We start from the raw sequence: 26429 nt of genomic DNA, 5'->3' as shown, positions 1-26429 counted from the left end.
TAAATCATTTCAGTGGAGCTACGTGCTCCGACCTATTTTTTACGTCTAATTCGTTTTTTTCAAGTTTCTAAACAATTTGTTTCCATTATTAGAATAATCCAATAATATGCAAATCCAGCTTGTTATGTAACATCACACGCACATTGAATGTGAAGCAGATAAAACTATTTCACGGCAGAAACACTAAAAAATAAAACAAAAAATAACCAACGACAGGACGAGCTAGAGATTTATGAAAAGTCAGGGTTGTTTTAGTCGATTATTTTTGATACAATTGTCTAAGACCAAATAAGCCTATTAAACAAATACAACAACAATGGAACATAGAAAATAACATTTGATATAAATGTATGAAATCAGTAGAGCAGATGATGCAGATGAAACTAAATGCTCAGGTAAAAGGACGTTCGCAGGACACGGATTAGACCACACACCGGGTTCAGATCAATCTGTCAATCTATATCTATAACGATTTAATTAACTGTACATCTAATTCTGGTTTCTTCATTTCAAAATAAAACAAACACAAACATTAGGAGGCCTCTTAATTATCCTAAAGAGGGGAGAAAATAAAATACTTTATTTCACCAACATGAACGGGTATTTTACCGCATAGGCCTTTTAGTGAATACAGAAAAATACACAAACCTTTTAGTTTGACTGACCCACATTAGACTCGTGCAGGTGACTGATTTCCCAACAATAAAAGAAATGAAAAGTGCACAGTAACGTCGAGAGGTAGGATTTATTTGTTCAGTGCGCATGAAATTCTGCTCTTTCATTTCATCTCGTACAATTAGTTAACCTATCTCCATCCGTGCTGCGGTGTTATCCAAGCTAATATGCGAGTTAAATAATCCTGCTGAACTCTTCCAAAAAAATTTGCTCTGCAAAGAACCTTTGGTTGGCAAATATATTCTTAACGAAAATAAATTCAGACTTTTTTTTTTTACTTCTAAAGAAGAAGTTGGGGTTTGGGGAGGGGGAGGGGGGGCAAAAAAATTAAACACAACTCATAAAAAATATTGTGGTCTACTATAATGACAATAACTTTTAACATTTAAAAATAATATTTTTCTACATTAAACCCATACACAAAAAAAGCTACAAATTATTTAACTGTTTTACAGCACACAAATTAATACTTAACATTCATGTCTGTGGAAAAAAAAAGGAAAACTGGGCCTTTTGAACATAATGGATGGTTTGATAACTAACCTTTTCAGATTATTCAAAAGTTATCCCACTGGAGTGATTCTATGCAGTCCTTAACATTTCTGTGATATTTTAGGAGTGCATACATGTTTTGATCCAGTGAATAATGGTGGCTCTGCTTATATTTGTATGCTAAAGAACCATCTGCCATTAATGAGATGCAGCTGGTTAACAAGGTTTCCTACTAGCGGGTATCATTATATCAGTAAGCGAGTGTGGACTGAGTATGAGTATTTAAATGTTGCTGACACTGAACTGAACCCTGAACATTAAGAGAAATTTACGAAACGTCACAAAAACACATAGTAGCTGCTGTATTTAATATTTTGAAATTAAGGGACTGTGGCGAGGGAAATACCAAAACTCTACACACCACAAAAAAGTCAGTAAAAAGAGTTTGACTGCAGTAAAAATAATAAAAAATAATTTTTTAAAGGAAAAGAGCAAGAAACCTTACACAAACCAACTGGAGCTATAGCAAGTGTTGCTAAGTGTCTTGTGGCATTTCATCTCTATCAAGACAAATCAGTTCTTGAGGTCCTGAAAAGCCCTCAAAAAAACATTTTTTTTTCATTTAAATAACATGATGCGAACGTAAAAACATGAACAGTAAGAGAATCAGCATTTAAATTCCTTTATAATAACATTTCTCTTTCCTTACAGTGTTACACGTGACTCACAGCTGTATGAGTAACCCAAAATAACTAAAAACACTTTAAGTACTTGATCATGGTTGCTGTGATTACTCCCAAAAAAACAGTCCAGGTGCTGGAAGTACTTTGAACAACTTCAAAAATCTTTTATCCCCAGATAGGATGTGTATAGCCTGTAGCGTATCTAGTGTAAAGTCTGTTTGCATGTACGTGGGGGCTGAGTTGTGGTGGTGCGGATCTCCAGAATGAGCTGGAGGATGGGGTCATCTCCTAAACTTGCGGAAGGGCCTGCTCTGGTTATTGTGGTGTGATTTAGAGTAGGGCTCCCAGCGTTTCCTCTCTGGCGGTTTGTTGTAAACATAGGCCGACGGGCCCGAGTACTCATCATCTGGATTCTCCTCCATCATCTGGAGCTTGGCCTCAATGGCGCGGATTTTAGCACTCGTACTGGAGAGGGGGTAAAAAAAGAAAAAGAAGAGAGAGGAAATGTGAGGGGGAAATACCAGTGCTGGGACTGAGGGAGAGGGACTGACTGAGTGATGGACAGATCTTTGCTCTGGCTGAAGGGGAAAAAAGAAGAGGAGGTATTAGACCTCTTAGTACTACAAGAGACAAATTAAGGAACCAAAAAAAAAGTAAAAGCAAGAGATTGCTGGTTGTGCTGCACGAAGAATACCTGTATTAAAATAGTGGAACACAAGTTGAAGGAGCAGGTGAGAGAAGGTTGTAAGAAAAATTATGGTGCAGGTGAGAAGAAGAGTGAATGTGAGAACGACTGAAAGAGACCATCTAGTGGAGGCATTAGGGGGAAAAAGGGAGAAACGAGTGGTTATATTTCCTCTCTTGTGCTGTGTGGAGAGAGTGATTTTGAAGTTTACACTAGAGTCGAAGTGTGCAGCCTTTCCTAAGAAGAACACTGCCGGCCAATAGCTTGTTGCACACCGGACTGTTGGCATTGTCAGCACAAGAGGCCTTAACAGCTTCGCATTCATACCTACAGTGTGTATGTGAATATGTGAGAGCGGGGTTGCAGGTTCAGCCACAAAAAAATGGATCATGTTTAAATTTTTCTTCAACACTTCCACCCTGATGTTTTTGGGACCAAAGTGTTAGTCCAGTTGTACTCAGATGAACACAAGTCCAACTGCAAGCCCACAGTTTCCCCCTTGCAGGCGTCTGGCTCATAGAAATGAAATCAGATTCAAATGTGTGAGTAATGAAAAGGAAAAGTGTTGTGTGTGTTCGGCACCAACCTGAGATGGTTGGTTGTTACATATCCTTCCTCTGTTGCGTTACTGCATGACGGTTCCAGGCTCTGAGGCATCGTCTTGTCATTACGGAAACCTTCAAACCTCTGCAGAAGACACAAGTGGCCAAAAAACCAAAAAGGACCCACAACACAGTGAATGGACAGACAGACGGAGAAAGACAAACAAAAGTAAAACAATAGGCAGAAGCAGGAATACACAAGGAAAACATAAGCAGACAGTCAGTGAGAGGTAAAAGATTGAAGTTGTCCTGTGCGGAGCTATCACTGTACCTTGCATCACACTTGACATTAAAATGCATCTAAAAGTATTATAATACACTGGAATTTTCATTCCAGCTAAAAACACACTAACATGTGCATCACTTGCTCCTTTAAAAAAAAAACAAAAAAAACAGGGCTTGTGTGAAAGTCATAACACTGTCAATGGGAATATGAGTGCTGGATAGAAGAAAAGTAGACAGTGAATAAGAAACAATCATATCAGCCAGACATTTAGAAACCATCAAACAGCAGTTCTGCGGAGAGCCAGCTCCAGCGTCCTCCCACAAATATGAACATTATTAAAACTGTTGCATTGCGTTTTTTTTTTTTTTTTTTTTTAAATGTCTGGTCAAACAGAGGATAAAGCGGGAGCAGCTGATGAGCTACAACCAATGTCTGTACTCATTCCTTTCAAAACATCCCCACCAGCCAACACAGAATTCTTGAAACCTGTGGAGAAAAAAGAAAAGACAAAATCGAAAAAGTCACATGACAGGTATGAGCGGGCCCAGCACTTGATGCAACAACAGCAGCTATTCCTGCAAGGAATATGATGCTTAGAGATCATCTAAAAGGGTTTGCAGGTAGTGGAACTGTTACTGAAGTTACATCATGTTAAATACATGCACACAAGAACACACAAACACACAATCTTACATATTGTCCCAGGAAATAAATAACATGTTTAGCCAAGAATAGGTCTAAAACAATGACCATTCCACCAGCCAGGACCCTTCCCTTCCACCTATTCCTAAAGGCATGTAGCTGGAATGCATATATGTGGCCCAATAGTTGGACTTTAGATTTTAAACCCTCCGCACAACAGAAGTCTCCCAGTTAGATTTAGCATTTAAAACCTTCAATAAGGGTTCAAATAAAGGTTTTATATATTGTAGGTTAGAGGTTTTTCATAGGCTATTTTGAACTTTTATATTGAAAATAATTTGAGCTCATTTTTGCTAAGTGAATATCATGCATAAGAGACTAAAATACATGTGTATTGATATATAAAACAAGACAATAATGAAAAAAGACACAGTGGTTAAGCTGTTGAAATAGTAAAATTGGAAAGCCATGGATCTCTGTAAGGAGCTGGGCTGAATACATCAATACTTAAACGTTCATCAGCTTGATTGCCTCTCTGTAAAAGCAACGTAATAACGTCAAGATGTAAGGTTGGAAATGTGACAAGGATTTCAACACCAACTGTCTCTGACTCACTTATCCCGACATGTCACATCTGAGCTGGAGTCAGTGAAGCTAAGATTACTATAAAAAAATAAAAAAAATCATATTTGTCTGGACTTGACCTGGATGCACTGCTGGAAAAGCTGCATTAAATTTTACTGGTGTAATAAAGACTGGTGACAGTAGCAGGTTTACAAGCTAATCTGCTCATGTCTTTCACAAACCCCTTATCTTCCCCCTGCTACTCTGCAGTGACCATGATCATAGGCTGTGTCAAACAATGCAACAATAATTCTGATTAATGCATTCATCTCTAGCTTGTTAAAGCAGGTCAAAAGGATGAAATTACGCATCTCACGACTCATCTTTGTCAGCTGGGACACCAACCAGAAAGGCTGGTCCACAAGTGAGAAGCTTGACAGCAGGCTGGATGGAGCTACTGCTATTGATGCTGAGGAAGAAGAAACATATTCCTGTGGCGCAGCGTTTGCTCAAACCTGGCTCATGTGGTTGCAACATTATATTTAACCATTCTTTACATCTGTCAAGGATCCTGTTGTCCAGAGAGACTGAAGCTGGAACAGTCCGGCATGCAACTCTTTTGGGTTAACTCAACTGTCAAGTCAAACAAATTTATGAAAAAAAAAAAACAAAAACAAAAAGAAGGTACAGAAACCAGAAGTGGTTTTCCAGAACAAAATTCAAATCCATGCTGACAGCCCTGTCTGCTGACCAGACTGCAGGAGGTAAAGGTGTGGGTTTGTGGTGCTATACTGTATATGTATGGTAATCCCCACTGCTAAAACTCTGTGCAGGCTGTAAAATTAAAGTTGAACTCAATCCGTAATAGAGGCGCCCTAACAGAACCAGCTGTGCACTGCAAAACTAAAAACACATTCAAGATTCAATTCAACAAGACAGATTCCCCTCCTGCCACTCAGTCGCTTCTTCGCTCAACAAATCCAAAAACACACAAGGGCGTGCATCAAATCACTTTCCGTCAGAGTTGTTGATGACACACTCGCCGAGACAGAAGGAAAGATAACCCATTTCTTCCCATACAAATGGTTTTAATATAGGAGACAAAGATACAGATACAGTGAATGTGCTATAGCTCAGTGAGGCAGCAAAACTGTGTATCAAAAAAATGTATCAAAAGCAGCTCATGGTGAACACCAGACAACTTTTTTTTCTACTGTACTAAATTTGAGAAAACACCATTCATATTAGGAATGAACAGAGGCCACTGGCAAGTGTGAGAAGACAGGCTAGTATCAGTGGGGTATGTTTGACATATCTAAAACTTTAGTTTTATAAAAGCATCAATAACTATAGCTACTACTGTAGGTCAGAATGGTGGACTGAACTCAGATTTATCCGACAATGTGTTGTCTTAGAGGCGCAGGGTTGACCTTGACCTTGCTCTACTATGTGTTTGTGTGCATGTGTGTGTGTAGGGCGTGATTCGTCTCTATACAGGATATCCCTTCACCCATTGCCAGTAGGTTGTCTATTGTTAAGAGACAGGCATAGGTTGTGCTGGGATCCCACTACTCACCGTACACTCACTCCTGCGGTGGTAACGTAAATGCAAACCAACAGATGCTGGAAATAGTTTACCAATGGCACATGCTGTGGCACAGTCAAAAACGCCCCTTATCTTGATAATGACTTATTGATTATTTCTGTAGTAGCTTTGTTTCTGTCTCTGGCTGCAGAAGACACTGTTCTCTTAATCACTGAAAGTCAATACTGTTGTTTTTCTAATGCTCAGATGTATATTAGCAGGTCAACCTATATAGGTGGCCACATTCTGCAGCCTTAATCAATTTAGCTTTCAAGACGTATATAATTTTAAGTTGGAATAGAAAATAGAATAGATGTTTATGTATACTTACCCTTACTTGTGCATGTGCCCAGCGCACAACCAACTTCTTGGACAAAGCTAGCTTCCCGTTTAAACACTGGATTGCCCTTTCTGCCTCCTGCAGATATTCACAGAGAGCAATAATGAAAAAAGAAAAGATAATAACAAAGAGGAACAGATTTTTTTTTTACGATTTGTGATTAAAAATCAGCCTTGATGATTGCACCAGAGTCATTAAATCATTAGCCATTACAACTGAAAGACGGCACAAACAATAATAAATGATGATGTGCCACTCTGAATGCAGATATGCCACCACTGATGTGTGTGTTTGTGGGTGTGTTGTGTGTTTGGGACCCAAATGCAGTTTTGCTGCATCAAATGAGTAAGTGGCCTTGATGCTAAATTACATTAATGAAGTACTTCATGTGTATGTGTATGTGTGTGTGTATATGTGTGTGTATGTATGTGTAAGTATCTAGGTGTGTGTAAGTGTGCAGGATAAACACACACTTCCTCTGTATAATCCTTCTGGGAGGGCTTCATATCGCACTGATAGACACTAGCTGTGAAACTAGATGCTTATCATTATCCCCAGGCTCCCTCTAAAACAAATACTGCCTGCTGGACTTGCTGAGCGGGGCTCCTTTTAAGTCCTTTTGTTTTAGAAATGTGGTCCACTTCAGTACAATCAGGTCTCGACTTCTTGATGACATCTCATAAAGTTTGTTGTGCCGTTTGAGTACAGGAGGCATTACTCCACACGATAAAAGGACTTCCCGTGATAAAATATATTTGCGCCTAAGAAGTCAACGTGCAAATTTAATCACCCATATGCATAAGGTTTAAAAGTGCATATGACCTCACACCATGCAATGCTATTAAGTCAAGAAGCTGAAATGCATACAAAGTTGGGGATAAATGTGCAATATAACAAACAAATATATATTGACCTAGGACCACTGTTGTGACAGTTGGTATGGACCTAATGTTATTGTTGCTGCCAGTAATTAACAGATGCATTTGTCAGTACAATTAGAAGTTTATCAATTACCATTAACATTCCAATTGTTTACATGAGTTTCACAAAATTAGTGACAAACAGCATGGTCACAGTTTAAAAAAGTACACATAAATATATAAAAGTGGCAGCACATTATTTAAAATCCAATACAAAAAAATCTAAAATATAAACTTGCATGTACCTCTCTGGTGCTGAAATTGACAAAGCAGTAGCCACGTGGCTGTCCCTCTAGAGGCCCAGATTTATGGAACAGGAAGTCAAACTGTTTGACATTGCCAAACTTCTCTAACAACTTCACTAGGTGGTACCTGGCAAAAGAGAAATAATGTGAGAAGAGGCAAATACAGAAGAATGAAGAGTAAAAGAACAAGAATGCATTTATTGTAAATGTAAAAATCAATATTTTGTAAAAATGTTTCCATATCAGACTAAATTTGTCCTTTACTTCAATTATGAGCAACACTATGCAGCAGTAAGAAGACCTTGTGAAACAGTTACAAGGTCTGCTCCACAGTGTATTTGCCATCGTGACAGCCTGTGACTCTTTAAAGTGGCGCTAATGAGAATGACAGCTTTCTCTTCCTAACACCTTTTTAGCAGCAGGCCAGATGGGGTGACAGGCCACTGACAGTAAATCTTTTATTGAGACAATGCTGAGGATACAGTAGCAGGACAATAAGGGAATAAAACAGAGGAAGCCTCAGATCCCCTCTGAGCACCGAGCTCTGCACAAACAACATCCACTGAGTGTGTAGATCTGCCTGCAGATGATACGCGATAGAACAGATATGTGATCGTTCGGCAGCTGTGCAGTGTTTGTGGGTGTGCGTGTAACTGTCCACTAGTTGCCAGGGGCGGGAAAGAGTGTGGAAAAGAGCAAAGAGTTCAGGGTTTATCTGAACCATCACAACAATATTCCTGCAGATAACCAGGTGCTGAGTGAATGTTTCCAACACGTGCTGAGGAGCAGGCACTTTTTCATTTTTCCATTTTATCAAAGTTCTTGTGTCTGAGATTATTTCGATGTGCAATATTATTGTTTTTTTGCATATGATCATTGTCCTGACCGATGTGAAAAAAAATTTAAATGCTTTGTTAGGTTCTTGAATGGAAGGAGACCAGGCTTTTGCATTTCTTACTGCGCATTTATTTAGCGGGCATCGTTTGTTTGACAGATCTTGTGATAGACATTTTTAAAGGCAAACAATATGATTTGTTATAGCAGGAAAGGAACAAGTGTTGCTAATTACATTATTCTATTCAAGTGTCCCATAAGTCATGACAGAGTGACATGCAAAAATGCACAAAAATAATAATAATAAATCATCAGACACCTTCCTGTTTCAGTGCTGTTGCCGTGTGTGACTGTCCAGGCCCCAGAATGAACCCAGGTGTTTTTTTTATAACAAAAGGAATTCATGTTTCAGCCTTTTATTGTTTACTTGCCTGTTATTTTTAATCCTAAAGTGGTTTGTGTGTTTGTGTGTGACCACAAAGAAGACTGCATGACGTTAACGTGCAAGGGTTCCTTTCTGTGTGTGAATGAGGCCCAATGTGGGATGTGAATGGTAAAGTGTGGGTTTAAGATACAGGTTGTGCTAATGTCTTCCACCCTCTACGACTCCCCGGAGAGTTTCAGGCTAAGGACAATTTCTGCTTTTCCCAGACAACACCCTACAAGCCCCCCATGTGAAGGTGACTCTTCCTGCACGAGGTTCCTTTACACAGGAAAGCCTGTATTGAAATAAAGTTGATAACATTACTCTTAAGACTTTCATACCCAAACTATTTGTCTTTGTGCACCACGGAAACACTTATCAGCAAATGAGAATGATAATCACTGCAACCTAAAGCAATTATGTTAAAAAAAAAAAACTCTATCAAATATTAACTTTCACTTTTCAAATAAATGCATACTGCATGTCGGTGCATATAGGTGAATGTGAAACAGATTATATGGCAGACACTCTAAGAACATTTTTGGATGCTGGTGAGGTGAACCACAATGGACTGCTCCTCCTGGGGGCTGTAAAAACCACCGGAGGAAGGGGAGGAGAGAGGGGGAGGCGGGGGACAGGGAGAGGAAAGTTCAGAGCGGGGATGTTGATGGCAAGGTGAAAGGTGGAGGAAGAGCAGGAGATGCCAAAAAGGAGAGAGGAGCTGTAGAAGCCAGGTAGGATTGATGCAAGAGCTAGGAAGCAGAGAAAAGGAAGGAAGGAAGGGAGAGAGAGAAAAAAAAGAAGGGGATGCCCAGAAAAAAGACAGGACAAAAGGTTTGGTCAGAAGAAGATCAAAAATCAGGGAGGAGAAGGAAGAGGAAAGGGGGGATTTCTGACAAGGCAATGAAATAACTGCAATTTAGCTGTTATGTGAGTTAGATGATGGTTTCAAGTGCTTTAATAAACATCATGACAACTTCCAGATACATAGGTTAAAGTGTAACAAGAGGGACCGAAGGAAAACAAAGAGGGAAAGGTGATGGATTACCACTATAGAGAAATTCCCTATCTGAGCAGCCAAAAGCACAGAAACATGAATATGTGTCGAAAGCTGCAGTTACACCTAGTGTGACCCTGCTTCTGCTGTGGGAGACACGCAAGGAACGATGACAAATCTGACTACATCTACTACAGTAGATGGGAGGCTTATATCAGTTATGAGAAGTCCAGGGAAGATAATTTCAACAGTGGATGATTACTGGTCACATGAGACTAAATATGAATAATCTTTAATGAGCATTTAAAATAGGAAGAGACAGAGGACTGTAGCTTTGTCAGAATGGAGTTCTTTCCTTCTTGGGGTAGATTTGGCTCCAGTGATGACCATGAAATTGTAACCGATGAGCGGTTTTACCCATTTTAATGAGGAAACTCAAGATCAGGCATAACATAGGCCAAAATTTTCTCCAAGAGGACACATTACACAAAATCAAAGTGCAGCACATTTACATCATAGCACCCTAATCGATCTAATACTTCATCATCCTGACCAACCAGAGCAGAACTGGATGCCTCCAAAACACACACTGATCAGCAAAACGAGGACAAATATATTATTATTACAGCCATTTAACGCTGTTATATATTCAAATTAACAAATTGTGCTCCTAAATTACAAAGTATGAAACAGTACCCCTCAAGAAAATAAAATACTTGTCCAAATTCAGTGACTCACACCACAACTTGAAGTACAAAAGCATCTTGTGCAATAAAAAAAACTTTTATTCACTATGCATTTTATATTTAAAAACTCATATACTCATTATAAGCACCTTGCATTTTAGGTACATGCCCCCCCCCCCTTCTCTGCAGCTTGAGCTTGGCCTGCTGAAACAAACAGAGGGAGTACTGCCTATGCTATCCTGGAGCTAATTAATCTTCGCAATCAGCAACAGGAGCCATAGGCATTTCTCTTGTTTTCCCTCCACACTGTGAAGTAGTGGGGCTATTTAAGGAGAAGCAGAGCAGAGTAACGAACGGGAGGAAACGCCTGTCTAGACGCCCACCAGAGCTGCAGTCCATACGATCTCCAGCAGCCCCCACAGGCACAGAAACACACCCCGCCCCCCGACCCTGAAAAACTACCTTCTCTACATCACATTGTACGCAGCAATGCTCTCCTCGCTCACATTTGGAGGTTTGTGATTTCAGATGGTGTACACACACCCCTATATACAAATACAAGTGAAGGATGTCTGCATGGATGTGATGTGTTAAGTAACATGTACTAATTCTGAACACACACACACTTCAGTGTGTTGAAACTTGCACCTCTACCAGCTACCACCCAAACATCAATCGTGTGTTTCAGCACACCTACACACACACACTCTCAGACACACACAGTCAGGTCCAGGTTGACACAGAGAGAGTAAACAGGGCAGGTGAGTGAGGAATGACGGCTGCTCCTGAGCAGAGCAGGTCTCCACGCCTCGCTGCCTCTCTTTCACACACCCAGTCCTGTCTGCTCTGTCTCAACCTGTGACACAGGCACACACACACACACACACACACACACACACACACACACACACACACACACACACACACAAAGTTAATCAATCATACGTGCACACATAATGCACTGCCTAGTTAGAAGGCACTGCTTCAGATTCAGACTCCCTAATAGATACCTCTTCTAAAACCAACATTATATTGCTCATCCAGCCACCTGCTTCATACACTTCTGTACTGACACACGCATTTATTGTTAATTCTTATAACTTGTAACTTACTCCGTGATTTTGGGATCGATGTTGCCTATCCACAAGCGGTTTCCCTCATGGGCCACGCTCTCTGAAAGGATGGAGGCATTTTCCACCGTCTCTGCTGCAGAAGACATGTGTACTCTGTGGAAACCAGAGAAATTAGGCTTACAAAGCAAATAAACAGACACGTGATCATTTTTGCATGTGGAACCATGTCTGGAACCATCAGGATTATGTTGGGTATAACGGAACTAACCTTATGAACATTACGGATATTAAAGAAAATTTCAAATGTTTTAAGGAAACCTTAGGAAACTTGCTACTAGCTAACGTTAGCTTAGCCGAGCTCAGGCCCACCGCCAGACACATCGCGCAGTGTCAGCTGGTTAATGTGGAGCCGATTGTGTGAGGTAAAACTAATCTAGGTCCTCTAGGGAATAACACATTCACCCACGGGTAGTTAAATGGACCCACTACACGCCTCACAGTCCGTGTAGGACCACCAGTGGACTGCTAACTTGCTAGCTGTTAGCTCAGATAATGTCAACTTACCTCGTCGGTCTAACTTCCCCTTTGATGGCGACTGACTTCTTGGACTTAACCTGCTGCTGATCCCACTTTAGGGACGGCTCTGATGGGTCAAAACCTAACGCTAATCATTTCAAGCTGGTTGGAATATTTTCCTCTGCAAACCAGACCAGCAGACCAGCTTTGCTATCCCGAAGGAGAGACAGTCACCTGTTTACGGTCTGACAACAAAGGCGCAGGGTGATGTTGTGGTTTGTTTAGCTGCCTGCGGAGTCCGGAGGAGGCGCTCGGTTTAACGTTTGGCGTCGCCGGCAGCTGCAGCTGCTACACTTCGAGTCTAACCCCGCTCATTCGGTAAAACCCGTGTAAGGTTTCCAACACCTCCCCTGATGTCACTAACAGTCAGCGCGTGATGATGACGACACGAGAAGTCCAATGTGGCTTTCTCCTGATGTTTGCAAGCTGAGGAGTCTCTGTGAGGACTTTGGACGTTAAGGTACGTGTGTTTTTGTGATTGTTTACAGCCGAAGATTGTGACGGGAGCTGAAGTTAATGGCAGCATTACGTTTGTAGCGGTTTATGTCAGTTGTTGCCAGTGGTAACGTGTAGAAGCTGCTGAAAAAGCTTCACGCACGGCCCCATCGCACGCACCGACCTTCACACCACTTCACTCCCATTCACTAAAACTCTGAGCTAGTTATCTTAAATCTGTATGTGTTGTCAGTAATATAGTGTCTGTCTCAACAGCCACTCCTTTTCTTAATTTTCAATAATATCAATTAAAAAAATATACCTGGAGCCACTTTCAGGCCTGAATGACATAAACAGACTAATAACATATTAATAGTAATAACATTGATTAATAGCTAAATATCTGTTCAGCATGGATTATCACATGAGGTTTTCACATCTGATTTTTTTTCAGTGTTTTGTATAGTGATAAAAATTCAAACCTAATTGTCATTTTCAATTTTCTGGTTTTTAATAGGCACATGAAAGATGCACTGGGCATCAATCGGTATCAAGTGAAAATGATGACATATGTTGTGTAATTAAAACTGTGTTCATAGTGTAACCTGTCTCAGATTAAAGTGATCATGGTCTTGGAAATCAATGAAAAACACCTTTTACCAAGCAAAACAATTAACATCAACAGGTTCAATGTAATAAAGTGTGAGGGTATGATTTTTTTTTTCTTTTATTGCATTTGATTGGGCAAAAAAAAGCAACTTGTCAACTTGAGATAATAAATTGTCATCTTCTGGCATGAACAGAACAGCAAAATCAGTTGAACATAAAAAAATTGAGATGTCAGTCATCGATTAAAATAAATAATTCATCACAGCCCCAGTGTGATCAGGTTTTTTGATGAGGCAGAGCATTGTCTGTGGTATTTTCTACTCCTACTGTGAAGTGTACAGAGGAGGAACCATGCGGGCTCACCAGATGGCTTCAGCCACTGGAAGAAGCAGGGGTGTGTCTGCAGCTGCTGCTGTGTGTGAAATCTACAGGATATGAGGCTACAGTATCCCACTGAACACCTGTGTTCCACCTTTTCTGCCTGACGTCCCCTCTAAAGAAATCTGTCACCATCCCACATGTGAGCCTATCTGCTCTGCCGCAGTACGTCGTGTCATATCAGCATGTCAGGAAACCTGCCAGCCACGGCTGCCTGTTATGTGTTTGTACTGTAGATGGTGGTGATCCACGGTCTAGCCTAAATATTACTACTGGAATATATTTGGATTATGGTTAATATCTGGAGTTATTGTTACGGGACTAGTAGCAGTACTGTTGACTATGTACAGTTACACACTAATTATGATTTAAGGCAGATTCCAATACATTTTTTGGCTTAAAAAGTAATAGCAGTAAGTAAATGTAAAAATGAATGAAGTAATGGGATTTTATATTTTTCCTCCAGAACTTTTTCCTAGATGAACAGACATCTTCAGCTTCCAGCAGATTATAGTTTACATTTTGCTATGCTATAAACTGAAATTAATTCTCTACCCTCACCATTTCCCAAAAAAAGGTTCTTGTGTTTGTGATCAGACTGTTTTTAATGCTGCAATATGGTATGTTTCTCCTCACAGCTAACAGTTGTAAATAGACACCGAACAATAAAGGGTGTCAGTCAAGCTGCAGTACACTGTGAGCTATTCACAGCCACTGACTGTGAAAGACAGGCTTTAGTGTGTGTGTGTCTGTAAGCTTAGATATCTCAGAGTTTGTCTCCACTTGTGTATACACTGTGGTTCAGTGACAACAGTTTGCAGTCGAGAGCCAGATTTCAAGGTGGGAGGTGATTTATCCATAGTATAGATTGTGGTGACTCTCATATTGGTTTGTTTTTGAATGGGAGGTTCCCCTTTAGGAATGCTCAAACAACTGTGCATGGGCTGAGTGCAGATCTATCCCATAGATTTGTGGGTGTAAGAGGAAGAGAAAGAACCTGGCTTTGACTAAGTGTAACTGCATATAATGTTGCCTGTTCAGCTGAGTGCAGGAAGTTCGGCAACAGTGGTGTTTGACTGGACTTAGAAGGGCCTCTTTTCCTCCTCTGCATTTGTATTGTCTGAGAAATTCTGTTAAAAGCACAGGTTGTGACCCAAGCAGGGAAGCCATTAGACAAACAAGCAGTTAGTTTAAAAAATGGGAAAAATAATGTGATGATATTTTTTATTTATTCTTTACGTTCTTTGTGCAAGATGCCGCAATTATTTTGTCAGGGCTTTTCAGCTTTGTCTGATGTATTAGAACTTTTTTGATGACATTTTTGCTTTTACACGTCGGTCCTTTAGGGAAAAATGTTACTCTTATAGACAGCAAACAGACGTGGATGACATTGCAAAGCAAAATTTGCACTGCTTTTCTTCTGTAATTTCTTTTTATCATTTGCTGCAAATCATCACCGGATAGATTGTGGTACAGTTATATGTTGGTATAAGATGTAGGTCTACCTCCTACTGGCTGATATGAGTTATTACTTCATTTTCAAAATATATTACAACTGACATTACATCTGATTTCAACTGACCTGTGGATAGTTTATGATTCTGTGAAATTTAATCAGATATGTTGTCAGTGGCACCATGTTTCTATTCTTCCTCTAACAATGCTCAGATATGGCTCTGAACCATCTGCTGCGACCTCTGTTGTGTCGGTCCCTGGTGCGACAGGTCAGGTCTCCCGTCTTAGCTGCCTCTAGGATCAGTGCACCACTGCTGTGCCCTGACACCACTTGCTACCCTGCTGCATGCACCAGGCTCTATGCCACCAAGAAGGCAAAAGGTCAGTGTGGAGATCAGAAACGGTGTTTATAGGTCTCTTGGCATCAATGTGGAATACTTGGTTAGATGTTATTTGTCTTAGATAAGAGTCTGTCAGTTTAGCCCCATCCTTACTTCCCTGTCTTTGTCCTCCAAGCCAATGCAAAGGGACAGGCAGCTAAGGTGAATATCAATTCATCTCTTGTGGAAGACATCATTAATCTGGATGAAGTGAAGGAGGATATGACCACCATTCTCAGTACGCTCAAAGATGACTTCACACGCAACCTCAGCATCCGAACCTCGCCAGGTATTCAGCATTTCTCTCTGTTTCCTTGTATACTTGTTTGCCCTTACATCACCCTTGTTTTGTTTTTAGCAATTCCCAATCTTAATTAAGCACTGAACTGTTCCTTAAAAAGGCACAAAAAGCATAAATACTATTAACACATTTAGCAGTTAGTTACACTTTTGGAAGAAAAAAAAAAGAACAGTTAAAAGTTAACATAAAAGCTGCCAGATAGGGCAGTTAGTACTTAGTGGAAATAAATGTCAGCATAATACAGTCAGTGACTGTATACTCAGCTAGTTATTTCCTACTGCTGTTACTTGATCATTAAAGAAGAAAAACATGCAAGGCAGTAAAAAAAAAAACACCTTTGAACACCTTTAAACCTCTGATTATATTTTCACAGTCATGGCCTAATTATATAAAAACATGCAGAGTGCTGAGGTTATGTATGACATGGGGCTTTGACATTGCTAGTTGAATTGTACTTTAAAAATACCAAACAGGTATGTGAATTGTGCATCGACTCTAATAATAGTGAAGTAACTCGGAGAGTGTAGTGTGAAAGTGTATTATTCATGTGCATAATGTAATGTAGGCATGAGGTTTTCCTTTGTAACGTGACACCACCTTGGGATATAAGCCAGTAAGTCTTCCTCTTTGTTTGCATCTCCCTGACAAAGTGCCTAAAGGCTGAGGGAGGAGAGAGCCAGTGTGACCTTACCTTGACCCCAGTTTGACCTCTGTTTCCCCAACTACATCCAGGTCATGACCCTTTGCCTCTGGGTTCTAACAAATGGGAGCAGGGCTCGGGGGAGTCAGAGGTGGGGTGTATAATGGGAGCTCCTTGGGGAGGAGGCAGCTGCTGGAATCAGACTTCAAACTAAAAGTGTCTTGAGTTTCTCCTGCTTTTCCTCGTCAGGATGAAAATTCCCTTTCTGTGACATTTGATCTGCATTCTGTGTAATATTTTTTGCTTTTACACAATATACAGGCAACAGAAGCACCAAGCCAGTTTTACAATTAATTTCTGTGTCTTTCTGTAACTTTTTTACTATTGTTTTCTATCCAATTTTTTTGCTCTGAGTGGTTTTGTCTTCAACTCCTACCTTTATCCCTCCATTATTTACTTACCTGTTTAACCAGCAATCCCCCACTTTATATGCTATACTGTTCTTAATCATTGTCTTACTTTTGAATTACATTTTCTTACTAACCTAAAGGGAAAAATGTGTTCACCGGGGAGAAAAATAAGTGCAATCACTACTTCACTTCCTCCATATCTTCAATTTTCCTTCCTTTTTTCTTGTCTTTCTTGCCTTCGTCCCTCCATCCTGTCATCCTCCCTGCCTTCGCTCTCTGTCTGTGTATCCCTCACTGCTCTACTCCGCTGCGTCCAGCCTTCTCTCTTCTGTCCAGCTGCACAGTAATCCAGGGAGGCAGCAGGACTTAGGGCTGACAGGAGAGATGAGATGGTGGAATGGAATGACGTCAGTTGTCCGAATATGTGTGTGTGTGTGTTTTCTGTGCGTGTGTGTTTGCTCCATGAAGCTCTCATCTGGCTCTCATTAAGCTCACGAGTATGTGTGTGTGAGGAGATGACTGTATGTACTGTTGTCTGGTGCCATAAATGCATACTGTATGTGTGCACATGTTTGGGGTTAGTAAAACAGCAATAAGTTATAGATATGTGGATGCAGAGCGAAGGTGTTTTTGCGATGACCAGCACCTCGCAGTTATATACAGCAAAGCGTAGTATTACATATTACAGTATTTATTATTCTCTTGTATATTTTATGCTCTTTCTATTTCTTTCTGTGTATTTTATATTTTTAAAGTTAATTTTTACTAGTCTGTTTAGCTCTCTGCATAACTTCACTGCATTCCTTTGATATTTCAGTGATCTTGTGCTGCTGTAACACTTACAGTAGCCAGGTGGACATTAGAGAGGTGACAGGAAGGGCAGGATGGGAGAGAAACTGGGAAACTTAGGGGAAATTGAGCTGGGAACTCGCCTATAGGTAAATTACAAACGATTGTTTTGTTTTTTCAGAACTGGATAGCATCCTTTTCAGATTAAAAACAAAATATGTGTAGTTTAGTGTTGTCTTTTATTCCTCTATCTTTTTAGTTAAATGGCTGTCTGTCTGATTGCATTCCTAAGACACTAGCTGATGTGTAGGTGCTTATTGCCAAGGCACAGGTAACAAAGATGGACAGCCAGAAGGTCACAGATATGGGCATGAAGTGTCTGCATATAGACAGAGGAGACAACAGGACAGGAAAATTGATGTTTGAAGTCAAGGAGGGAGACAGAATAATTGGCAGGTAGGTAGACACTATGTCTCTGATTCAGCTGGGGTGCAGCCTTTAAATAATGGGTATCAGTTTCATCACATCATTACAATCTTGTATTTTTTATTTATTTTCCTACATCTAATATCTGACCCCTTTTGTGTGTGTGTGCGTGCGTGTGTGCGTGCGTGTGCGCGTGCGTGTGTGCGCGTGCGTGTGTGTGTGTTGCCCTTGAAATCCTATGATAAATTGATCACACAGAGAAAATTACACCATTGGTCAACCTTCCCCTTGTCCCCTTTTCCACACACCAGCAGCAGCAGCACAGCCCCCACTGGGTAAGCAAGTGATGTAAGGCAGAGGTGGAGAAGAAGGAAACAACTGCGTCTGAGGTTAGCCAGATGGAGCAGAGGCAGAGGGAGCGAAGGGCAAAGGGATGGAGAGACGAAGTGAGCGTTAGAGGGAGGGGGCGACAGCAGTCAGCTCATGTTGGCAACCTTAACTCTGCTTCTCTCTGTGTTGACAGTGAAGGCAGACGGTAGATCATGGAAACTCTTAACACCCGGACAGTTTTCTCTAGTTTTTATTTTTTTTACCTTACTCATGCATATTGTGGCTTCTGTTGCACATTCATCTGTCTGTCTGTTTATTTGCTCATTTGTCTGTTTGACTGAATGATTGAGTGCTTGTTTCCCTTTTTTGAAGTTTGCATGGAAATAGTATCATCAAACCAGAAAAACAACCAATGCAGGGTTACTGGGGGTGATACCAACAAATAAGGATCGCTGAGATTAATAAATTAAAACCTGAGTAAATATATTTTACCTTAAACTGTATCGACAGTAACTGTAGATATAACAGCAATTTTCAAACACTAGACATAATTGAAAAATGGAATTATTTTCAAATAATGACTAAACATGTTTTGCATGGAAACTGTATTAACTGAGAAAAATGACTTCAAATCAATGTAAAATACACCCTAAATAAAACATTTGTTGCAGTTTACAGTTTAGAAATTAATATTGGATAGATATATGTATAGATGCATAAAGTCAGGGTGTCTGCATTGCACATGACGAGTTAATAGTCTGAATTGTCAAAGTAGAAAAATAAATAAAGCAAATGAATAATTCCATCTATCCGTATTTGTTTAGGAGCTCTGGATCACATTGTGGTGACGACTGAAGATGGAAAGTTTCCTCTCAACCAGCTGGGTCAGATCTCCATGAAATCACCTCAGCTCATTATGGTCAACATGAGCAGCTTCCCTGAGGTAAGGCGATCATACATACACCCATAAAAACACAAGAACACTCACATGAGTACAGACTGTCCTTACCAGTATTTGTTTGTCTCATACTGACATGCACACAGTAACTGAAAGCTTTATAAAAATAATCCAGTGCACAGACAGATAGATGGTCCTCACAGAAGGAAAGTTGAGCCAGTCCAGAACTTGAATCCTACATCACTCTGTGGAAAAGAAACCTGACCTGTCTTTCTCTCCCCAACTGTGTCTCAGATGCTAATTGATAGATCACTCAGGGAGCCCTTTGTTCTGGCTTAGAAGATAGCAACAAGAATCTGAACTGTGTGTGTGCATGCACTGAGATGTGGTTGCGTCTTCGTGTGAGTTGTCACAGAATAGGAAATGACCTCATTTTACCCCCAGGTTAGGAAGGAATGGATTATTTTTCTTTTTTCACTTCTTCTCTTCTCCCTTTTTTCCTTCATAGCTGATCCAGTGCGGTACTAATCACAACCCCTGAAAGAGATTTTGTCCATGGGGCAAAGCAAAGTTTTAGTAACCAGACTTTCTGGTGGTCTGGAAAATTGAAATATGCTCTTTTAGCATTTATTGCAGAATTATACAATTATATCTACACAGTTTCTCTTCTCTCTGAGTTTTCTTTGATCTTATTACACTTTGAGCTGACCGGCAGTACAAGTACATGGCGCTTTGTTTTCATCTTCTGCATATCTTTCCCTCTTTGCATGAGATACAACTGTTAGTAACTGTTTTTCTTTTTTTCATGTGCATGGTTATACATGAAGTCATGTCATTTCATCCAGTAATCTGGACCATAATTTTGGACTGATGTTGCCATCCCTGAAGCCACACTGCTAGTAGAGCTACTAATATAAGTTGCAAAAATCTTTAAATCTTTAAATCTTTAATCTCACTTGATATAGTGGTAGAGCTTAGAGACCATTAGAGCTTAGAGAGCCACCTTTGTGTTTCAAAACAAAAACAATTTTGGGAACCATCTTCCTCCACTGTATTTGTTTTTTACCGTTCAGCTTTTGTGACACCGAGGGCTGTGGTTTCACCTCGTCATTCTCCTTTGTACCCATATCACAAAAGAGGACGCAAACCGAAAGTATTTATCATCATCATATATCTGTAAATCCACTCCTCAACATGAGTTGCCTGGTGAGTGTATTTGCTTCCCAGAATCTCCAACTACAGACCACACACACAGCAACAGACACACTCACGCACACACATGCTACCCTATCATCCCCTACATTACCCATGTCCCACATAGAGGTGAGTCCTCAGTCCCCAAAGCTAATAGGCTTATAATGATACCTATCCATTACCATGCACTGAGGAGGCCCTACCATTGTGTTCCATTCATTCATTATGCATGTGTGTGTGTATGTCTTTGTGAATGTGGGTACGTATGCATGCCTGGCAATCCTCACACTGTGGGGACCAAAACATGTTTACACGCTCACATCGTGGAGACTCTGCCTTCCTATCAGGGACCACATGCTCATCTCCAGCATGTATATTATTGAATTTTAGAGAGATGGCTTTGTTTAAGGTAAGGGTGAGGTTCGAGTAAAGGTTTGGGTTAGGTAAGTAGTCTTTATGGTCAAGGTAAGGGTAATTCTCATGGAAAATTAACGTAAAGTCTACATATTATACATATTAGCATGTGAGAGTGTGTCTATGTGCATGTTTAAGCATCACACCACTCTTGTTAAAATGTTTTCTCCAGGACTCCCCTTGTTAAACATGCACACACACACACACACACACACACACACACACACACACACACACACACACACACACACACAGGTTCTCACACACATTCCTCTCCACTCTCCTTTGAACCGGGTCATCAGCGTTTGATGTGAAACTTCAGTGTAATTTTTCTTCCTCTCTAACATATTAACCAGAACCTGCCCAAGCTTTCCAGAAAAATTCCCGCTTGGTTTTCCACAACCACGGTAGTGGTCGTCTGAGAGGGGAAACGGTGATGAATTTGATGCTGAGAACAATCAAACATAGGTATGGGCTAAATCTATCACCCCACACTCAGAGAGCAACCAGAGGCCTGCACTCCGGATGATTCTAACAAAGGAAAAGAAACCGCATGAATTAATTTAATGCACACAAATAAATTCCTTTAATCTCTCTGCCATTCCTTTCCCTCAGCGGAAGAGGCCAGAATGAGCCGTGGAGAAAAGGGAGTAGGGTAGAAAGGGCTTCTAAAAAAAAAGAGGAAATGATATGCTCTTTTTCTTAGCATTGCACATTTACACACATTGTAAAGCTCAACTAAGGGAATTGTCATGTGGTTGCAGAATTGATTTAAAGGAGTGCGACTTTGTTTTCAGTAATTCAAAGGATTAGGCTTCCTCCCCCTTGTGTATATGCTCTGTTTAACTGTAGCTCTCTGGTTTTAATGTAGGGTTTGCTGCACTGAGGGATTTTGTTGTGTATGGTGGATAATGTCTTTATGTTTTACACATGTGAATGTTGTTTTAATATTTACCTTTGAGTTTCATGCAAACCTCTTCTTCCGCCTGCCTCGTGGCCTGTTAAACAAATGAAAATAAACTTTTAAATGCAATTGCAAAGAAGCCATTTGATAAATTAACTGATATTCTCCAAGTACATGTAGCATTTACAGCACAGCTGCCTCTCCAGCCAGTGTCCACATCGACACTGGATCGCCTGTTTCCTCACAAAGCACATAATGCTCTTCTTTTCATTTCCCTCTGATTATCTCCGTCCTTCTATAAAGATGACAGATGTTGGTTGGGAAATATTAGATTCATGTTTTTTTTTTAAGTTGTTCAAGAACATTTTTGGGACAACAGCTGAGAAGTAGGCAATTTTTAGTGCTAGTAATAGTTTTGACAGAACAGATTTGCAGTGGGAAAGTTATTCTTTGTAGATAGATTATAGATAGATTATAGATTTTCACATTTGTGTTCTCAAGAAAATGTCTTTTGATTAAATGATTTGCTGCATTTTTCCCTGAGATTGTTTTGCTGTTTCTCCATACAGTCTCATGCATGATAGATTTTGGCAAGAATAAAGCATGATTTCTATGAAAAAAGCAGCGTAAGGCACAAATATATGTGATCCATGTCCATTTATCCCTAGTTTAAACAGTCCTAATAACACTACTGTTTGCATTGCATGTCATTTTTAGCCAAAGGAAACATAGTGGTTAGGTGGTTTATTACCTGTGATAAAGGAGTATCATTGTGAATTATGATGTGTTCATTTGTTAAATGTGTTGTCTTATTTTCCCAAATAAGTGGAGATCACACATCCACATAAGTAATAAGCTGTCCTCAATGCCAGACCACAATATAATAATGTTTATCTATACTTTTTGTTAAAGCAAATACATTTATAAAGTGCTACTGTAATTACATTCAGCATCTTCAGATAATCACCATTTCACATTTTCCATGAAATACTGTTATGGATGTGTATATAAATTATACCTTATAATTCATTTAAGATTGTTACCTTCTCTCTTGTGTGTTTTTTTTTTTTTTCTCAGTTGTCCTACAGTCTTCTCTCTTTTTTCTTGCATCTCATGTCCACAGGCCTTCTTTTATAAATAACCGAAAAAAGCTGAGTTCCTATTTGGAAGTTCATATGTCAAAGTTAAATTCACATGCATACAAACTCCAAAGCACATATGTCCCTGTGTTTGTGTGAGCATTTGTATGTGTGTATCCATGTATCATGCACAAGCAGAAGCAGACTCTCCTGTGAGGTCACCGGGGTCAGTGCCCTGCCCTGCAACCTCTCAGTCCTGTCCCACAGGGCTTAGCGCTGACAGTGGCCCAAGGCACTTCCATAGTGCATGGTTGTCCCCAGACACACACACACACACACACACACACACACCTTAATGATTGCCAGCTGGAGCTGGGCCACTACCTGCACTTGTAGCTTTGCATTCACACCACTGCTTGACTCAAGAACACACTGATGTTTGTGTGTCTGTATGTGTGTCCCCCCAGGCTACAGAGGCAGCCACCCGTGCCCTGAGAGAGAGTAGCATGAACCTTAACCCAGAAGTAGACGGGACTATCATCAAGGTGCCCGTTCCCAAGTGAGTCTTTTTTCTTTGTCTCTCTCACACACACATACACACATACACACACATACACACACAGACCCACACAGACCCAGACCCAAGGGCAAAACACTTTTCTCCTATTAGTGCTTTCCCTTTTTTTTTTCTCCAAATTTTTCTTTCAACTTTTTTTTTCTCCATAATTTTAGTTTCTGAGACAAACGGGTGCTAAGTCACTTACTAAACTGACATAAATGTAGTTGAAGTTTTATAAGATGAAGATTTATTTTCTATTCAGACATTAATTTAACCCTCTGTACCATGTGCCTCATTAATCCTGGACTCCTGTTCCCAATGACAGACATTTAACATTAACATCTAACGTTATTTTGACATTTTATACACAATCATTAATCAGTAAATCATAATCAATATATTATTTAAATGGTCATAGTCAACTTTACACTACGTCTTAATCATGTTTTTGTACTTGACCCTGTTATCCCCTAGTCTTCTACAGATTTGTTGCTGTGGATATATAGAGACCCCCAGTGTGTTGATGTGAGGGTGGGTCACTCTCTGTTCTGGATAGTTCTCTCTCGCTCTTCTTTTTTCTCTTTGCCAAGTCAAACAACTTAACTATTCGTCACTTACTAAAACGCTCTGTGTGTATATACGGCATGTTTTTTACATGTACACACGTGTGGATGTGTAAGTGGCAGTCTGTGTTTATGTGCATCTGCGGTAAGTTCCTGCATGTGTGTTTGCGCATGGAGCAGCAGGTGTTAGTCTGGCAGAGGAGGGACACAAGAGTCAGACTGCTTTCCCCCTGCAATCAGTCTCGGCACGCTCCAAGTCTCCATTTGCATTTCCAAAGAGAAGGCGCTTCTTGATTGGCCCTGGAATCAGTAATTAGGCCGTATTGTTTGCGGTAAATACACGCTGCACTTGGATTGTTTGCAAATAGTCCCCGAGGCAAAAACAACGGAAAAAAAAAAGCCAATTAAGGACAAAGAGGGAGAGTGAAATGGGAAGTAGGATTTTCTGAGTGATTAACAAATGCAAAGTGAATGCAGAGTTGTTGGGATGACGGATGTTTCAGCTCTGGTCTAAGATCGCGTGAAGTGATTGTTGTTTGATGGTTGGTACGATTCAGAACTAAAATGATTAGACTTCATGCCTACAAGCACTTAGCATCCCCATTTGCACAAGTGAGGACATTTTTTTTTCAGCATTTTGTTTCTACACATTTGTGTTTTTATGTTTAGTATTTTCTGTACATAGCAGTATACAGAAACATACAAAGCATGGAAGAAGCTGTGTGTACCCTTACTTGGTATAATCCATTTACTTGTCTTACCCAGTCTTCTTTCTTTTCTCCCATCTCATGTCCTTCCTACATGCACAGAGTGACACGGGAACACAGGGAAAACCTCACCAAGCTGGCCAAACAGTTCAGCAACAAGGCTAAAGACTCACTGAGGAAAGTCCGCTCTAACGCCATCACACAGGTCAAAAAGGCAAAGGAAGGACACTCCAAGGACACCATACGGCTTGTAGAAAAACAGGTCGGGACAGAAGAAAAAAACACAACAGTGGTATTACTCATAAATCAAATTGAAAAATTAAAAAAACTATTCAAAATTATTAAATCCTTTTCCCTCTGCCTTCACAGATTCAGCAAATGGCAGACAACATCGCAGTGGACATTGACAAACACCTCGCAGCAAAGACCAAGGAGCTCTTAGGTTGACTGTGACAAGGAAAAGAACCAAACAGGTTCATTTATTATAGGTGAATCTAGAACAGATGGACACACAGAAATTAAGGAACATGTCAGTCTCATCATGTTGATAATGGACAGTGACTGAGTCACAGTGAGAAAAAGTCTTGGTCCCATAGTCCATTTTTGGATACTGCTGATCTTTTCATCACTGCACTGTTTAACCAAAATTGGCACAGGAACTCCAGACTGCCAACCACCTTCTTCCTTCCTTGTTACTCTTGTCCTGTCTTCAAACAAACACGGAGTAGGGGACAAATGAACTTTTAATGGGATTTGTGTGCTTCTTCTAATCAAACCTCTTGCCACCATGGCTGTCTGTTTTTATAGAACAACCACACCCATCTGAAATGTCAGCTGGCTGGGGGTGAAGCCGAGACAGAAGGGGGAGAGAGACGCTGAAGCTTACCAAACACATATCATTAGCGTGTTGCCAAACATTTGTTTCACATTGAGTCTGTTAAAAATGCACTTGAGAAGAAAAAAAGCTCTTTCATTTCTGTCCTATGTCTAAGATTGATAATATGACTATTTGCTTTTAAACAGGGTATAGTTGGGGATCTAGTATTATTGATGGACTCCATTAAAGTAACACTGCTCTGTACCATGTGCGTCATCTTTCTCTCTGTTGTTTTCTTTTCTTTTTCCTCCACTTTTGGTTTGAAGTCGCCTCCTGCTCCATTAGTTGGAGTGATAATGGACTTTTCCTGTGTACAGACCTCGAGGCCCTGGCTGCTGGCACCATGATTGTCCATTAGGAAGAGAGACTTTTAATGTTGTGCACTTGGACTATTTTGACTTTAAATAGCTGCACTTTTAAAGCCGCCATCAGAAATTGCAGTACAAGCAGTTGTTGAAACCGGATCAATAACAAGAAATGCTTGAATGGGAATCCTACGCAGTGACTCACACACACACACATACACACACACACACACACATACACATAGCTCTGCCTCCATCCATTGCATTGTTTAAACCAGCTAGAGGTTTTCTGTGCTATTATTTGGCTGGTGTCATCATCTTTATGATTTATTTTGCTTCCTCTGCTACTGGTATCAGAGAGCCCACATGGCAAACAGGCTTCATTTTAAAAGTTTGCCCACACACTTTGTCATATGGTCATCTAGACATTTGATTACAGCACTGCAATGTTGCAAACTCCTAATTACAACTTTATCTAAATGCTGCTTGGCTTCTTTAAAATAAAGAAAATAAATTGACACAGTGGT

General features: G+C 40.3%; 2 protein-coding genes across 4 annotated transcripts; one reads left to right on the top strand and one right to left on the bottom strand.

Moving 5' to 3' along the window:
• Positions 1 to 726: 726 nt before the first annotated feature.
• On the bottom strand, positions 727 to 12509 carry rbm18 (RNA binding motif protein 18). Of its 2 annotated transcripts, none has more exons than XM_026297356.2 (6): positions 12238 to 12509; positions 11713 to 11826; positions 7660 to 7786; positions 6486 to 6572; positions 3122 to 3222; positions 727 to 2315 (listed from the first exon to the last, which is right to left on the bottom strand). In XM_026297356.2, exons 2-6 carry the CDS (start codon positions 11817 to 11819, stop codon positions 2132 to 2134), a joined length of 606 nt encoding a protein of 201 aa, XP_026153141.1. In that variant the 5' UTR covers positions 11820 to 11826; positions 12238 to 12509; the 3' UTR covers positions 727 to 2131. The 2 variants fall into 2 exon arrangements, with proteins under 2 accessions (XP_026153141.1, XP_026153142.1); XM_026297357.2 differs by having other exon boundaries at positions 6492 to 6572; positions 12238 to 12505.
• A 112-nt stretch (positions 12510 to 12621) lies between these two features.
• mrrf (mitochondrial ribosome recycling factor) lies at positions 12622 to 25801 on the top strand. 2 transcript variants are annotated; one of them, XM_026298143.1, is made up of 8 exons: positions 12631 to 12709; positions 13628 to 13813; positions 15340 to 15507; positions 15643 to 15795; positions 19227 to 19345; positions 23359 to 23450; positions 24823 to 24982; positions 25090 to 25801. In XM_026298143.1, the coding sequence occupies exons 3-8, from the start codon at positions 15342 to 15344 to the stop codon at positions 25165 to 25167; spliced, it is 768 nt and encodes a 255-aa protein (XP_026153928.1). In that variant the 5' UTR covers positions 12631 to 12709; positions 13628 to 13813; positions 15340 to 15341; the 3' UTR covers positions 25168 to 25801. The 2 variants fall into 2 exon arrangements, with proteins under 2 accessions (XP_026153927.1, XP_026153928.1); XM_026298142.1 differs by lacking the exon at positions 13628 to 13813 and having other exon boundaries at positions 12622 to 12709.
• Positions 25802 to 26429: the final 628 nt, after the last annotated feature.

The sequence above is a fragment of the Mastacembelus armatus genome, chromosome 12, assembly GCF_900324485.2.
Source record: "Mastacembelus armatus chromosome 12, fMasArm1.2, whole genome shotgun sequence".
Classification (NCBI taxonomy): Eukaryota; Metazoa; Chordata; class Actinopteri; order Synbranchiformes; family Mastacembelidae; genus Mastacembelus; species Mastacembelus armatus.
The sequence above is the reverse complement of the archived record's forward strand: the minus strand, read 5'-3'. Positions and strand labels throughout refer to the sequence as shown.

Excerpts from the sequence above, each read along its gene's own strand:
- mrrf (XM_026298142.1), top strand. The coding sequence starts at position 15,342 with ATGGCTCTGAACCATCTGCTGCGACCTCTGTTGTGTCGGTCCCTGGTG. Across the intron at positions 23,451-24,822 it reads ATCAAGGTGCCCGTTCCCAA|AGTGACACGGGAACACAGGG; the intron begins GTGAGTCTTTTT and ends CTACATGCACAG. Across the intron at positions 24,983-25,089 it reads TACGGCTTGTAGAAAAACAG|ATTCAGCAAATGGCAGACAA; the intron begins GTCGGGACAGAA and ends CTGCCTTCACAG.
- rbm18 (XM_026297356.2), bottom strand. The coding sequence starts at position 11,819 with ATGTCTTCTGCAGCAGAGACGGTGGAAAATGCCTCCATCCTTTCAGAG. Across the intron at positions 6,573-7,659 it reads TCAATTTCAGCACCAGAGAG|GAGGCAGAAAGGGCAATCCA; the intron begins GTACATGCAAGT and ends GAATATCTGCAG. Across the intron at positions 3,223-6,485 it reads GGGCACATGCACAAGTAAGG|AGGTTTGAAGGTTTCCGTAA; the intron begins GTAAGTATACAT and ends TGTCTTCTGCAG.